Source organism: Condylura cristata, unplaced genomic scaffold (genome assembly GCF_000260355.1).
Source record: "Condylura cristata isolate star-nosed mole 26May11 unplaced genomic scaffold, ConCri1.0 scaffold00006, whole genome shotgun sequence".
NCBI lineage: Eukaryota > Metazoa > Chordata > Mammalia > Eulipotyphla > Talpidae > Condylura > Condylura cristata.
The window spans coordinates 39096059-39108881 of NW_004567107.1; the positions used below are offsets into that span (position 1 = coordinate 39096059).

Below are 12823 nucleotides of genomic sequence, written 5' to 3' on the forward strand. Positions count from 1 at the left end.
GAGAGGCTTCACCAGAGACAGAGTGGGGAACAGAACAGGCAGATTGACGAAGTACACTGCTGAGGGGAGCAGCGGGAGGGTCAGGAGAGGTCTGCCACACCATGTGGTCACCTCGGGTGCAGGCGGGAATCGAACTCATGCGTAAGCGGCTTTAGATTCTCAGTGCTGTGCTTTAACCCGCTGCACCACCAGGGAGGGCCTGTTTCACCTTTTTAACATGTTTTCACAGGTAGTGAAACCTGTGGGAAAAGGGGTGCATGCCACAGCACAGGTAACAGAGAACTCAGAAGTAATATGATTTTTTTAAACAAGTAGCTGGCTTCATTCGTGCTTATTTTTGAGGCATCAAAGGGGTATTGTGCTCACAATAGCAGAGATTTAAGTGGCTAGGAACTGAAGCAGTCAGAGTAAAAAGAAATGCAATCACCTAATAAGTTATATAATTAATCATAAGAAATGCAAACATGCAAAAATTAACTTCAACAGAAATCTTTCACTAGAATGTCTCCAACACCATGAAGACACCATGTTGATTTTTCCCCTTTATTACATTCTGCAGATTTTCCTACACGTTTTCCTTGATATCCCACCTTACCCCATATAAATTCCTCAGGTAGCCTAAACCCAGGAACACTGTCTTCATTCTATGTAAATTTGATGTGAAGTAACTGAGTCCTTCCATCCTTATGCTTCCTCTTGGATCTTGCTCTTTCTTAACCTATTTCTCACAAAAAAATTCACCAAAAATGTCACTGCTCTGGAAGGTCAGGAGACCCCTTAAAGGGTCTTAGACATAAAGAACCTGCTTGACAAATTACTAGCACTGATTATCCTTCATTGGAACTGGAGGAGGGAAAGTAGAGACACTCATTTGTTCAGTTATTTGTGTGATTTCAGGAACTAAGACTGACCTGCTATATATCACAGACTAATTCAGCCCCATGTTTTGGTCTAAAACAAAAATGCAAAACCCTTTGGGTGGGCAGCTCTTCCCTGGAATATAGCTCTCATACTTCAGAGTAACTCCAGGCCTCTGTGCTACCATTTATGTTTTTTGAAAACCAAACTGTGCAAACCTTTGAGATTGAGAAACCTGTGTCTTTCTCAGGATTTTGGAGGTACGGTAGTCATGATTATAACCATCACAGTGAAGATGATTGCTGCTAACTTCGATAGAACATTTTCTATGTGCCAGGTACTATGTAAGTACTTAAACATTGAATATCTTCTCTGGTAGCCAGGTCCTAGTAGAATTATCTTAGCTATCTACTACTACCTTTAAAATTGCCACAAAAGTTAACATTTTAAGGATACTCATTTCAATCTCATTGTTTCTATGGTTCAGGAATCTGGGCATGACTTGCCATTGTTCCCCTCAGCAGTGTATTTCAATCTGCCTATTCTGTTCCCCACTCTGTCTCTGGTAAATCCTCTCACTCTCTGTACCTCTGGGCTGTACCCCAGTTCTTATATGCATAAATAAATAAATGTTTTTTAAAATGCACAAATTTTCCAGCATTAGCAGGGAATTACCCACTGTGGGGTATTAAGAGTGCCCTTTTACTCAAAGGATAAGAGAACTTCCCTCAGCTGACAAAGATCAGCTGACCCTTGTCACCTGAGGGTCCCATCTAGCTCAGAAGAGCAGGAAAGCTATGAGAAACCACTCCTTCCTGCAGTCCAGAAGGCTGTAATTTTAGGTTAATCCTCCAAGGATATTAGGGTTACTTGTAATGGTTAATGAGTAGCTTCTAAGTGCCTGCTTCATTTAATTGTCCAAAGGCCAGTTGATCCCAGAGTGTATAAAACTGTGAGCTGGCTAATGAGAGCATTCTCTCCAAGCAAGGGAAGCAGGGGAGTGGCAGGGTCAGGGCACTGGGTTCCAAGGAGCAGGGATGCAGAATAGAGCCGGACTCGTTCTCTGTGCCCTTGTTCTCCTGACGGGTTTCCTTATAATCTGCCTGGGGGCCTTCTTTATTTCCTCAGGTTCGATATTCAATTGTTGGGAGAAACTGAGCCTGGCCTACTTACTTCTCCCCTTGGGTTTTGTGATCCTTCTGAGTGGGATTTTCTGGAGCACCTATCGCCTGGCATGTGAAAGCAAAGGGATGTTCACTCATATACTCAGACAACACCGGGTGCAAGGGGTAGCCCTGCCTCTGGCCACCGTGGACAGGTATGTACTGAGGAGTCAGGGCACTGACGAGGGTTGAGCTGGGACTGAGTTCTGGACAAACCGAACAACTTCTAATTCTACTATGGAGCAACTTATATGTGCTGTGGGCTGTATGTCTATACCCACAACTTTACTGTCAGGGGAGTTACTTTTGGGTTAGCTGATAGGTAGAATAGTGCCACCTTTGGAGAACACCATGAAGTAGGAGGGGCTGATTTCAGAGAACTCTTCCCCCACGCCACCTACAGAAGCCAATTGAAAGACTTAGTTCAGTTTCCTTGGCTGTTTCTTAGAAGCTATCCTGAGAGACAGGTGGTGGCTGGCTAGTCCCCATGACCTGGTTACCAAAATATAAAGAAACCAAGTGCCAGGCCAAATTTTGCCACATGAAAAATGAACAGGGTGGCATAAAAAAATAATCTTACACACTTCTCATGAGTTCGGGGAAGTCTCACTTTACTTTCCTTTTTAACTGTTATCACACTTTGCATGAAGTTTTTATTTAAAGCAAGAAAATAATAGTCCAGAGGTAAGATTTCATTAGCCTCTGTACCTCATACTAGTTAGGGTAGCTATTGTTTAAAAATAGTGCAACCACTATAGAAAATGATATGGAGTTTTCTCAAAATACTAAACAGAATTGCCATCTGATCCAACAATTTTGCTTCTGGGGATATAGACAAACAGTTGAAAGCAGGGACTTAATGAATTTTTGTTGGGGTTGGGGGCAGGGGATAAATGTGATAAGATTGACTGTCTCCAGAGTGTGAATTCCTGAGATTAACTGATGACCTTTAGAATATAACTTAAGCTCAATAACATGTCTTTAACATTACATTGTCTTTACTGAAATATTTTAAAGTAAATTATAGGCATCATGACACTACTGTGTCTTCCTCCAGCATCTATATCTGAGTCCACCCCACTCAGAATGCTTAATAAGTCAATCAATGTTAACTTACAATTTCTTAGAAGCATTTACCAAAAATGAGCACCCAGATGAAGCTAGCAGAGCAACTGGCTTGTAGTGGTGGAATTCAGGGTGCTGGTTATGTGAATTGGTGTGCGGGTGGGGACTGGAAGAGGTGGATGGAATTTGGGGGCAGATGGCAGTCATTCCAGTCTCTCGAATCACTCCAGGCAACAGCTCACCTTTCTGTCTTCAGTGCCTTTATACATGTACCCATGACATAGCCTTGGCTATTCTGAGTGGGACTGAGATTATGCTGTACAGTAGAGAGCTCCTTCAGCGATTTGGCTTTGGGCCTGGTAACATTTGGAATGGAGCTGCAGCTACAAATGGCAGTCCCTGTTCTGTTGTGGTTACATACCATAAACAGTCCCTGTGGGCCCTGGAAGGATTCGCTCTATAAATATACACTCAACCAAACTCACCCTCTCTCTTCCTCGCTGCCACCCCACCCCCAATTCCATTCATGAAGGAGAAGCCAGAAGGATTTAGCAATTAGCAACATTGGGTAAGATTGCCAATGCGTGCATCAGCTCTGGAGTGAATGGCTCCTTCAGCTATTGGCCTGTTGGCATGAAAAAGGGCTGCAACTGAAATCTACATAAAGTTGTCAGCTGAATCTGAGAAATGAGTATATATTTTTGGAAACTAGCTTTTGAGATTTGAAAGACTGGTGAGGGAGAAAGGAGACTCTGATACAGTTCAGGAATTTATATGCAGTTGGTTTTCATTCATTATTTTGCTGGCTGTGAGGAATCAACAGTGAGTGCTATTGAGTAGATGCTGGGTGTGAATGAGGGCAAGATGTGACTGACTAAATAACTGGGTTCAGAGAAGTTGCACAATCAAGGTCCCCAGTTCTCTGCTCCTGATAAGTGTGACACACTGAAAGTCCTTGCTTTACTTAGTAGGACAGAGGGGATACTTGAATTAGCCAAGCAGACAAAGCCACAGGGGCACAAATCCCATGAGTGACAGAGGGTTCCGCCAGAAGAGCAGCACGTCTTTTAAAACTAGTAGTACCGGGGAAGAAGTGCATCCATTCCAAAATCAACGTTTCATAACCATTTAACTCTGCATGAGGTATTGGACAGAGGCAGACATCTGTTCCTCGATTAACCATGAAATAAAATATGTATGTCTGTGGCATTTTGTCCCCCAGACCAGACTTCTACCCTCCTGCTTATGAAGAGAGTCTTCCTATCGAAAAGCAGACCTATCCTACAGGAACAGTGACTGCAGATGTCCCCCCTCCTCTGTACACGGAGATGGGCCTTGAATTCAAAGATGAGCATGATGCCCGCCCAGAGGCTCCGCCGTCCTATGAAGAGTCTGTAGCAGCCAGGGTGGCGGCAGCAATGGCACAGCAGGATGCTGAGAGGCAAGGCCATGAATGCTGAAGCAGGAAGCTCCTGGCACTCCAGACCAGCCTCCCAGAACAGGCTGTTAATAATAAACACAGGCCAGGGCTGGGGCAGGAAGCCCAAGCCAATGACTCTGTGAGCACTCAGGGGATGCTGTGTGGACAGTGCGGTTCAGATGGGCTTGGCCTGCTGGAGGTGGGGGGGAGGGTGGATGAGGGGAGCCCTGGAAGGCTGTGGCCGGCAACCAGCACATACTTTAAAGGATCTGTGTCAGTCCCAACCCAGGTGAAACTCGGCCTTTGAACATGTAGGAAGAACTCGGGCTCACATAGAGGCTTTCTCCTCCCATTCAAATCCCCTCCAGAAGTGCCTTATGTCACAATTTGGGGTACTTATTTTTAAGCCCAGTTTTTTCTTCTTCAGCTTTATTGTACCTTATGACATGTCTTAAAGCCAGGAGGCAAGTCAAGGGGCAGGAAGATAGAAGGAGAAGCAACCTGAAGCTGTTGATCTTGGACAAGAAACTTTACCTTCTCTGGGTCTTAGTTTCCTCCTCCACCAAGTGCGAATTTAATGTTGGAATTAGTATCTAATAATTATGAAAAGACTTTTATGTGGTATATTCTGTGCTGCAAACATATCAGCCCTCATTATAACATTCAGCAATAATTCCCATTTTACAATCATAAACTGAAACTTTGAAAAGGTAAGAAACCTTTCCAATTGCAACACACAGTTATTTCCAGGAGCATGGCAGGAGGGACTTGGGGAAAGGTAGTTACTTTGAACTTTCGTGCTAGACTAGTCCTTTCTTACTTCCTTCCTCCCAGGAAACAGTTGGGATTTCTCTCCCCCTTGGGAAAGAGGCCCTAATTGGATGTGGTGCCCCAGGGTTGCTGCAAAAGCTTCAAACCCTTGACGGACTATTGGGATGTCTTGTGTGTTGATGGGCTTCTCTTTGAAAATGTGTCAGCCTTCCGTGTCTTCTCTCAGAGCTTGGCCCTGACCTCAGGGCCTCAGGTCCTCCATCTGATCATTACACTGATCGTGAAAGGGTCATAGTGATAACAGCCAGCCACTGGTGGCTGACATGGGCTTTGGACAGTGGCAAGAGCAATGCAGATCTTTCAAAGAGGAAGAAGTTTGTAAGGAGTGGGCTGTGGCTCCGTGGTCTATGCCTCCTCCTTACTGCTGAGTTTACAGATTAAGCATGTCCTTCTAGGAAGCCACATAAAAGTAAATCCTGGTCCCTTCACACTAAGCATGAATTTGGGAATCAGTAATTAGGATCCCTGACTCGAGGGCATAAATGAATATGAAGGTCATGCATGTTTGCCCAACAGGAGGACAATCCTTTAGTAGCAGTGCAATTTATTATTCCTCTCTCGGGGTCTCTTTGCACCCTTCCACTAGATGGTTATCTTGAACTTTTCCCTGGACTCTGAGCGCATTCACTGACTGAACAAGCTCTATCACTGGGCTTCCATCCAGAACTTGAATTGTAATAGATGGTGTTTCCAATTACTAGTAGTTATGTGAAACAAATGTTAATTTTGCTTTACATTAAAGAATTGTTTTAATTCCTTTATGGCAATAAATTTTGTATTTAAACACCCCCATCCTTTTAATAGCCAATGTTTTGTAGTAGTGAAAAAAATAAACAGAAAAAGAAATTTGTCAGTTTTATTCTCTATGTAGATCTATTATAATCTCCAGCTGAATTTGTTTTTGTTTTTTGCAACCCTAAACATTATAAAATATCAACTCATGATTCATAAGTGAGTGCTTTTTTAAAAGATTAAATGCCTATGATAGGCCTTAATTGCTCTTGAAAAAAATGTATTTTGTTTATACATATGTTTGTATATGTATTTATATATAAGTATCAAGAACATGGGGATGACCCCAAAACAAACCCTACATTTGAGAGGTCTAGCCATTAATAACTACTGGGTCAGTCAGACTAAAGTCCTTGTCAATGAATGAATAATAATTCATTGAGTGCTTCTGGTGGGCTCACTCAGGGAAAGTAGACATTGAATCCCCTTGTACTCTTTATGATAAAGTTCAAGGTGATAAAGTGGAACCCACGAGCCCTTGCCTGCCAGGGAGGCACCTGGACTAACAGGAAGTGCAAGAGAGGCAAACCCACTGCAGAGCCTGTGCACATACCCGCCTCCCCCTACACCCCTCTTCCAGCCCCCAAATATGAATGCAGTGCTGGGGAAGAAGCTAATCAGCTAATCTTCCCCTCCAGTCTTCTGTCCATGTGGCTGGGAAACAATTATAAGAGATTAGCAAGAGAAAAGACAAATACTAATTACATGCTCTGGGAGGCCAATACATAAAATAAGGAAACCTCTCATCCCATCGAGAGAGGTTATATAGTCTCCAGAAAGGGGGAAATACTTTCGGGAGGGACAAAGCAGAACAAAGAACTTGCAATTGAAAGAAAAAGGAAGTTGCAGGGTTTGTCTACAAAGGTGTGGAAAACAGACCTTGTGAGATGGAGATTCACTCTGGAGAGGTAAATCTGTCTTTCAGCCCAGGAACACCAGATGAAAGACTTATTTCCTGACTTTAGGGAGATAGGTTAAAAAAAAAAAAAGTCATTCTCTCCATTGGTCTCTAATTTTTTTCATTTCAAAATTACCTGCATGCCACTTAGGCACATCTTGGGGCAACATGTCTTTGGCCCAGTGGTAATGCCAATGGGGAAGAAGGTCTCAGACTTCTTGCAATGTTCCCTTTTTCATTTGCAAATCCTTTTGTTCTGCTTTTCCCTTCCAAAAGTATTGCCCCCTTTCTGGAGACTATATAACTCAGATGGCCAGATGAATTACTTTATGTATGGGCAATACAGTATTTTAACCTTATAATGCCCCTCAGAGAAACACATGTAAATACCCATTTCCAGTCCCCAGAAGATGAGCCTGACAAGGCCAGCTATCTAATAGATCATGCACCTTTGCATATCTGAGATCTCTTGTGCAAAATTTTGATCCTCCCACGAAAAAAACTCTCAAGTGTTTTTACTGACAATTTTTTCATCCTTCAAGGTCCTACTTAAACAGCATGGTCTTTGGTGAGGCGTATCTCCAGCTCACTTACTGAGGATACCCAGGTGTTTGAAGACTAAGCGCATGTGTTGATAATGCATACACCTTCCTGGTGTTCTGTAATGTTCCATGTCAACCTTGGCAGATTCCCATGCTATGGGAGGGCACCGCATGAGCCATACCCAGAGAGAAGGCCTCCAGCTGGTGGCAGTGGAGCAGACATTCTGCTAAGCTCTGCTGCCTTAGATAACCTCTTGCCACTTGTAACTGTTAATGGGTCAGAGACTGATGGATAGGCAGTGACATCATTTCCAAAGGTGCACAAAGTCATAGACCCTTTTCCACACAGGAAAGGAAATCTCCAGATGGGTGTCAGGGACATCTGTGTCCACATGCTTCAGGAGTACTGGTGTGTGATCCAGCAACAAAAGGGGTGCATGCCTATGTCACTACCAGTTTTCCCAGGTGCTTTTCAATTTTTCCACAACTGTCACCTGGCATGGCTAGTGGATATGGCTGCCAAAATAAATCCCGTGCCTTACACTGGCCACAGCAAGCCAAACGGAAGTCACCACATCATTATCAGGAGTCTGTATGGGTTAGGTGTTCAACCAGTGTTTACTAAATCGATGGATGGATGAATATGTATTTGGGCTGCTGGACACACTGGACTCTGCTGAAATAAACCAAACTATAAAAGTGGCGGCTGAATTTCAAATTTGGATATGTAAAAATATCACATACTTGAGAAAAAAGGACTAGAACTGAAGAAGTCTAAGAACGCATGTAATTGTGTTGATCAACAGAACTGGGTGGTGAGTGAATGGCTGACATTAAGGATGATAAGAACATTTCTGAAAATATTAAAGATATATCTGTCATCTGTCATCTATATCTGTCAACACTCCTAGGCTTCTACCCAAAGAACACAAAAACACGACTTGGAAGGGGTACGTTCATGTCTGCGCAGCAGTATTTAGAATAGCCAAGTTATAGGAACAACCTAAGTATTCATTCACACAACAGCGGAACAAGAGAATAAGATGTGATACACGCACACACCATGGCATACTACTCGGCTATTAAAAAGACGAACTCTTACCATTTGAGACACATGGACGGAACTGAAGGGGATTATGCTAAAAGAAATATCAGAAGGAGAAAGGAAAAAGCCAGATGGTGTCACATATATATGGAACAGAAACAAACAAAATAAAGGGTCAGGTAGCACCAAACCACTAACAATCCCTAGAAACCTGACTGTGAAACTGGAGGGAGCGAACAAAGTAGGGGCGAGCAGATGGGCTATGGGCACTTTGGTGACGGGTGTGGTGTGGTGACAGCACCTGAAAGGGAAGATCCTGTAGACCTGCAACGTGTAAGCCAAAGCCAAATCGAACTCCACTGTTGAGAAGTTCCTCCCTTCCCCGCTCCCTCTTTCACATTTTAAAATGACAGGCTTATTAGGAAAAGGAGAAAGAAAAAGAGAGGCCTGTATAGTACTAGGTGGGCAGGCACCCCTGTTGATAAATTTCATGACCTGTTCTTTAGGATCTCAGTTTAAAGCCATTTTCCTATTATTTTAAAAGGAAGGTACTTGTGATGAAAAACTAGATGCTATTTTAGTTTCTGCTGACATCCACAGACACTTGTGAGCAATTTGCCTTTTCTGTTCCATTTGTTCAATAAATTCCCAAAGTCATAATAATGAACACCAGCCCTTGCAAGTGCACTGAAAGCAGACTTATTGAAATAATGACTGCTGCTGGAGTTTCCCAACTGACGAAACAAACAAATAAGTAAAAACTCATGATCCTTGCAAAAGGTTGAAATAGGAATCCTTTTTATTGGTTACTAAATGTCCTAGCAACTTTCTGACAGAAGCATAGATAGGAAATGGAAACGAGTATCTTCTTGGGAATGTTTCCCTGCTTGCACTACGCTTGACTACAGCAATAAGGTATTGCTTAACCATCACAGCACATCATGTCATCTGCACAATGACACAGTAAATGACAGTGCCGTTCCCAAGGAAGCAAAACATGCAAACAGGTCCCATGCACCGAGTGTTTTGGCTGAGTGCAGACGAGGCTGCTAGCACTGCAATATCCTCTCCCTGGCACAGAACGCCAGTTGTAACCTCCGCTTTATAGCAGGGGTCACATCCTCCTCCAACTCCTCAGTCTCCTAACTGTACCACCAGTGAGGTTTTCTTCCAGCACCCACTTCCTTCCCTACTTTTACAAGCATTTCATTTGGGTTTTGCAGCCATGTTAAGATCTGAACTGTGTCCAAACAAGTGCATTAAAGTAGGCCTTTGTTAGGAGATAAGGTAGCAAGAAAAGTCAGAGAGAGAAAGAGAGCAGACAAGGTAGCATTTTGCCTTTTCAAGAAGCAATTCTCGTAATATAATTAAGAAAGGGCCCAACAAATGGTCAGCATTCCTTTCAGAGTCTTGCCAACTACTGCTTCCCACCTGCATCGTGAATGGCTGAATGTGGAGAAAGGCAGCTTGCTAACAGCCAAAAGAACATTATGTACACAAATAAAGACAAAACACCCTCTGATGCTTTTTGTAGAAAGTGTGTTGTTGTGAGTTGTAGGAAGCTTTAGAAGATGTGAGGGGCCTGGGCGTGGGCAGGGGTAGAGTGGGTCACCATGTGATTAGCGGGCATGAGGTGCATGCACTATTAGGAGTTCCACAACTTGCCCTCAAGCAAGACCTGGCCTGGAAGGAAAAGCGAAATCCTCCTCCGTGCTGAAGAGTAACTTCGATGTGCCCAGGCGTCCTATGGCCAAGGGTCAGCTTAATTTTGACACTTGTCTTTCCTCTATGATGTTAGAACTTTTCCTCACCTGGCACCAATAATGCATAGACACAACAACTTAGAGTACAGGCCCACTTATTCCTTCTCAAAAGGATAGGTTCCTTGGTGTGTGAAACAGTGCAGCTTTAAGAGACAACTGAAGACCCTGTTGCATTGGGAGGAACTGACCTGAACCCGAACAAAACAGATTTCTTTATTCCCCCCTCCCAACCCCCACTAGCAAATTATCTTTTTTTTTTTTTTTTTTTTTGATGTCGTAAGAGGCACAAACAGGTAGCATGAAGGCGTGGTGATATGTCTCCGCGGAGCTCGCTGGGCCCTGGCGAGTGAGCTTCCCTCAGCTCAGGTGATGACAGTGGGGCCCCTGCGGCCAGTTCTCTCATGAATCTGGGATATTTTCAGCGCGATGGCTATGAGAGGACTCAGCACAGCCTGGAAAAGGAAGAAGATATCAGTGAACAAGGCCACTCGGCCACTTGATGGGTTTCTGTGGCAAGCGTCTGGATTCTCCTCCACTTGGCAGTCACAGGCAGAGTGACCAAAGGCAGGACACCTGTTCTCTCTGGGTCTTGGTTTCCTCTTCCACTAAAGGAGATCAAAGTACTGGGAGGTAAGGCAGAAGATGATCTCCAAAGTCTTTTCCTGTTTTAGAAACACTGATCTGACACAGGAAAATGCACAACCCAATTTCCAGAGCACCAGAGAACTTCAGGAGCAGAGCTTTATGAATTACAGCAGTTCAGAACACCCCATAATTTCCCTCTTATGCCCCCTTCTCCATATACACTCCCTGCACTCCCAGATACGTACACATGAGCTTCAGGATAAACACCCATTCTCCATCCTAAGACCAGGGGTCTGATGAACCTTCTATCTTGATGTATCAGAGGAGACTGATCAATTCTTTGCTAATGCTGTGGAACTACCTGCTTGTTTCTTCCCATCATGTGACATGGTGGCTCATGAAGCACTTTGGTGTCCCAAAGAAGGATGGGGTGTCTCAGACACCTGAGAAAGAGATTCTTACACAAAGTGCATGAAGAAGAGTAAGACTCATTTTTTTAGCTGCTTCTCATTTCCCAAGAGAAAGACACCACTTTCCAAAATGCGGAGGGGCTGCTGCTCAGGATGGTGTCAGGTGATAATGGAGATTATTTTAGATGGTACATGGATATGATAGTACTTGCCACACAATGAGAAACTTACTGCTTTCCATTCTTCTTCAACCCTTAAGAGCATGCTGCAGGCTAGCATTACCAGAGAGTTACCATGGCGACATCACTCATTGAATGTTTTTGTTGATTTTCATGGTGCACATATGTTTAATAAGGGCTTTTTTTTTTTTGCCATGTAGAAGAGTGATATGAACTTTCTACAATAAATAAAATTAGTTCAGTCAAAGAGAAATATTATTAAAGAGGTAACTATAGAGAAGAAGTTTGGGAAATCCTGGGATAAGAAAAATATATACAATTATCAGGAAAAGAGCAATCTATTAGTGCCTCGTACTGGATATCAAGGTGATGCAATTACTGAATTATATGAAATGAGAAAATAAGAAACATTCTTTCTATGAAAATTCAATTGAATATTTTGAAAAGTAAGGAATGGTAATTAGTTAAACCTGTCTTTAAAGAGGTGAGATGGTGCAACATATTGGGGTGAAATTTTAAAAGAATAGAAAATTCTTTCCTCAGAGTGCTTATATAATGTCTTCAAGTTCCTAGTAGTTAAAGGCAAACCTGATGGGTGGGAATCTTTTTGAAAAAGATAATCACAATTTTAAACAGAATGTTTATATTCAAAGAAAAGGCCTTGAACTTTGGGAAGATTGGTAAATGAACATAAACTTCTGTTTTTTTCTAAAAATGCCATGGCCAAGATAAGCATTTCATCACCTTTTTTAATTATCTTACCCCTGATCATGTCAGAGAATAAATCTCAGTGCTAACTATGCAAACTAAAGGAAAGGAAACACTTTTTTGGAATCTCCACATGAGGAAAATCTTGAACATGGAGACTCCACCCTGGGTCAGAGGCTCAGGCTAACCTGGCACAGGAACAGGGGAGTCATCTGCCTTGAAAAAGGGTATAGAAAGAGGGACAGAAGTGATGATCACCACGGACTGAACTTACGCGTGAGGTCCTTTCACTCATTTTCCAGGAATCCAGAAAGTCTTTAGGTATTCCAATAACTCCAGAGAATTTTGAGGAGAAAAACTCTAAAAATGTTCAATATTGAATTTCTTGCCAGTCTTTTGAAGCACGAGTGTCAAGTCATCATTAAAAATATAAATGAGGCTCTCCCTGGTGGCGCAGCGGGTTAAAGCACAGCACTGAGAATCTGAAGCCGCTTCCGCATGAGTTCGATTCCCGCCTGCCGCCTGCCCCGGAGGAGACCACATGGCGAGCCAGACCTCTCCTGA

At 43.1% G+C, this 12823-nt stretch overlaps 2 protein-coding genes across 2 annotated transcripts in view; one reads left to right on the forward strand and one right to left on the reverse strand.

The window, feature by feature from the left end:
- Positions 1 to 1895: 1895 nt before the first annotated feature.
- On the forward strand, positions 1896 to 4546 carry TMEM252 (transmembrane protein 252). The gene is made up of 2 exons (XM_004677618.1): positions 1896 to 2176; positions 4309 to 4546. The coding sequence occupies exons 1-2, from the start codon at positions 1896 to 1898 to the stop codon at positions 4544 to 4546; spliced, it is 519 nt and encodes a 172-aa protein (XP_004677675.1).
- A 4853-nt stretch (positions 4547 to 9399) lies between these two features.
- Positions 9400 to 12823, reverse strand: part of PGM5 (phosphoglucomutase 5) — a 153643-nt gene continuing 150219 nt past the window's right edge. Inside the window, exon 11 of the mRNA XM_004677619.2 lies at positions 9400 to 10829. Coding sequence (XP_004677676.1) covers positions 10740 to 10829 — 90 coding nt within the window. The 3' untranslated portion in view covers positions 9400 to 10739. The remainder of the gene's footprint in view (positions 10830 to 12823) is intronic.

Excerpts from the sequence above, each read along its gene's own strand:
- TMEM252 (XM_004677618.1), top strand. The coding sequence starts at position 1,896 with ATGCAGAATAGAGCCGGACTCGTTCTCTGTGCCCTTGTTCTCCTGACG. Across the intron at positions 2,177-4,308 it reads CCTCTGGCCACCGTGGACAG|ACCAGACTTCTACCCTCCTG; the intron begins GTATGTACTGAG and ends TTTGTCCCCCAG.